The 3,051-nt window shown below is 41.2% G+C and overlaps 1 protein-coding gene across 1 annotated transcript in view; it reads right to left on the bottom strand.

Moving 5' to 3' along the window:
• DOK7 (docking protein 7) overlaps positions 1–2,203 on the bottom strand; it is a 67,865-nt gene extending 65,662 nt beyond the window's left edge. Inside the window, exon 1 of the mRNA XM_019473692.1 lies at positions 1,963–2,203. Within this exon, the coding sequence (XP_019329237.1) occupies positions 1,963–2,182 (220 nt within the window). The 5' untranslated portion in view covers positions 2,183–2,203. The remainder of the gene's footprint in view (positions 1–1,962) is intronic.
• Positions 2,204–3,051: the final 848 nt, after the last annotated feature.

The raw sequence follows: 3,051 nt of genomic DNA on the forward strand, positions 1-3,051 counted from the left end.
GAGTACAGGGGGACAATCACTTCCCTGCTCCTGCTGGCCACACTATTTCTGATACAAAATGGTACTATTCTGGTACTATTTAAATTCCCCATTTCCTTTAGCTAACCTTTTCCTTTTCACAGCTATTCACTGACATGCAGTATGCTAACTTCCTCAGAATGAGCTCTTCCCACACCAGACTTATACCTCAATTCACTTAATTCCACTGTTTTCTCTAATCCTGGTTCTTTTATTCCAGGAGTCACATGCACCTCATCTGCTAAAAACAGAGAGAAAACACTGGGAACTCCAGTGCAAACACCTCCATTCTGTGGTCCTCATTCAAGAACAGCTTCTACTCTTTTCACTTGTTTTCCTCCCCCCTCCTTCCCAGACTCTGAGGTCATCTGTCCTTAGTCTATTTTTATCATCCAGCCACCTTACTTCCAAGGCACACAAAGGCATCCTTACTACGCTTTAAGAAAACACACCAGTCTCCATCCTCTCTTCACATAAGCCTCCACTCTTTTCTATTTCTGGCTAGTCAAACTAGATTCACTTTAACTTGGCTTCTTTCTCCTAACTGAACCTGCACTGAAAGATAAAATCTGGAACACATTTTCTATACTCTGGTCTATCCTCCTTCCCCTGAGCTTTTTTTGCAATTAACGTTCTACAAATTATTGCCAGTTCAACCAATTATGCTTGTTCTCTTTCTTCTTTATTTCTTCACCTCCACACACACACTCTCTCCCGCTCCATCTTTACTCCATGGCTACATACATCTTCATCCAATAGGCTCTATTCCTACCTCACTCACAGCTTTCCATTAAAAAACTCTTCACAACCTTTCACAACCACAACCCTCACACCCAGATTGAGATTAAATACTCTCTCCCTCCCAGCACTGCACCAGTGCAAGATCATGAAAACCAGACCTACCCTGTCAAATTCAAATTCTCCTTCAGGTTTTAGGACAAGTCTGTGCTGTTCATAGATCCCAAATCTAGTAAAGAAATAGAACTGGAACACAATACAGCTACATCATCAAAGTGTACCAGCTACTCATGCCTGTGTTGTTCAGAAACCCCCTCTAACCTTTCCCCTTATGCAAGGCTTCATAGCTTGATAGCCCCAAGTGGTATATCCATACATCTCTCTCCTGATACTTCTACATTTTATTACTGTAAAATTCCCAGGCCATCTTTTTATGTATGTACTGCAAAGGAACAAGTCCACAAATGCAACAGATGGCAAAGCATATGTAACAAATGATTAAGATGGCTAATGTGTGTCTCCCACACACCTACCCTCCTTCCCTAGTTATGACTAAACAAACATAAGACAGATACTATGGATTACCAATATTATCACTCCTTGTTCACCACTGTACATTTTAGAGCTGCTAACCAAGAAAATAAAATAAAAGGATGTATAAGAGTGAAGTTAGCTGGAAAGACTCTTGTCTGTGCCTGATGACACTCCTTATTGCATGATATCTCTTCCTGAAAGGGGACACTAGCAGCAATAAGCATTATCAGTGCAACACCTAGTAGGCAGCTCAGAAAACCGGGATTGAACTAGCCAAGTTCTACTCAGGACTCTGCTTCTCTTAATTCAGGCTCCCTCTGAATCCCGTTGTCAAAATCCCCAAGTAAATTGCAGGACCAGAAGTAGAAGTCTGGTCACTTTGCTTCAAAGCTACACACTTTCAGTGCCAAAATTAAATACTAAGTTAAGAGCTCTCATAGCCATCAGTACTGGGCAGTACTGTAATCAAAACCTCGCATAAGGGACACCTGCTTTAAGATGTAAGAGGAAGACCAGTCTGTTCACCATCAAATGAGCGACAGTCTTTTCCTTAACTGTACTTTGCTATTAGCATTTTAGCTATGCTTTTCTTTGCTTTTCCCCACCCGGAGGGAAAAGGAGGAAAAAAAAAAAAAAAAAAGAAAAAAAAGAGTGTGAGAAGACAAAGGTTACCTTCCCCCAAACTGTAGCGGATTCGCACATCCCACGCATACATTGTTTCCTTGTTCTCAAATCCCAGCATCACAACTTGAGAGAGACAGATGATTGCAAGCGTGTGATTCAAGCCCTCATAGGAGAGCCCAGGATCCAAGCCACAGATGTCTTCTAAGGTCATGCTGCTCCTCTCCTTATGCCCTTTTGCTCGTTCAGATTTATCCTTGTAGACCAACATGAGCAAACAGTCTAAAAGAAGCAAAACTGTCAGAAAGGATGAGGCAGAACATAGAACATAACACATTTCTCAGTACTCTGCTTCAATACAAAGGTGCTTTAGACAACTGCAGAGTCAGTCTGATCAAGTCAATGTACGAACTCAGTTTCCTTTTCCCACCCCCAGGTAGTTTGCAGTCCTTGTTTTCAGGGAGCAAACATTGAAGGCATGTTTCAAGGGTAACCTGCAGGCTCAGAAATAAGGAGGCAAGTAAAAAGTCTTCCCTATTTTACTTTTCAAAAATCCGGTGTTTTTTCAGATACTCTCCTGAGTCTGGAAGGGACTGACTCATTAATTCTGAACATTAGGAGTTACACTATGATAGGTGTTCGCATTACAAACACTAAAGACCAAGAGGCTATTGTCATCTATATTTCCATTAGAACATACTGAACCACAAATGAAATTCTTACAGTAGTTCACAGATTACTCAACTACTAAATGGCGAGCAGACTGCGCTGCCAGATTGTTAGTGTCAGCTCGGGTTTCCTAGTTAAATGTTACACAGTAGCCATTGCTAAATAATCATTATGTGCCACACCTCTTTTTTTTTTTTTTTTTAAACATTTGCTTGTGTCACCATTTGTTTTTAACCCCTTCCTAGAGGTATTACACAGTAACTATGCAATGGAAGAAAGTAATTCAAGTGCCACAGTCCCATGGGAAAAGCACATCTCACAAGCAAACCCAAAAGACAAGAAAAAGGGGAAAGACCTCTCCCACCTTTTGCAATTGCAACAAGAGCACTCCTCTTCCCCCAGGTTCCCTTCCCATCACATATCACTCAGTTGTAAATAAAATTAATGGTCAATATCAAAGCTGCAGCATCC

Source organism: Aptenodytes forsteri, unplaced genomic scaffold (assembly GCF_000699145.1).
Source record: "Aptenodytes forsteri isolate BGI_AS27 unplaced genomic scaffold, ASM69914v1 Scaffold88, whole genome shotgun sequence".
NCBI lineage: Eukaryota > Metazoa > Chordata > Aves > Sphenisciformes > Spheniscidae > Aptenodytes > Aptenodytes forsteri.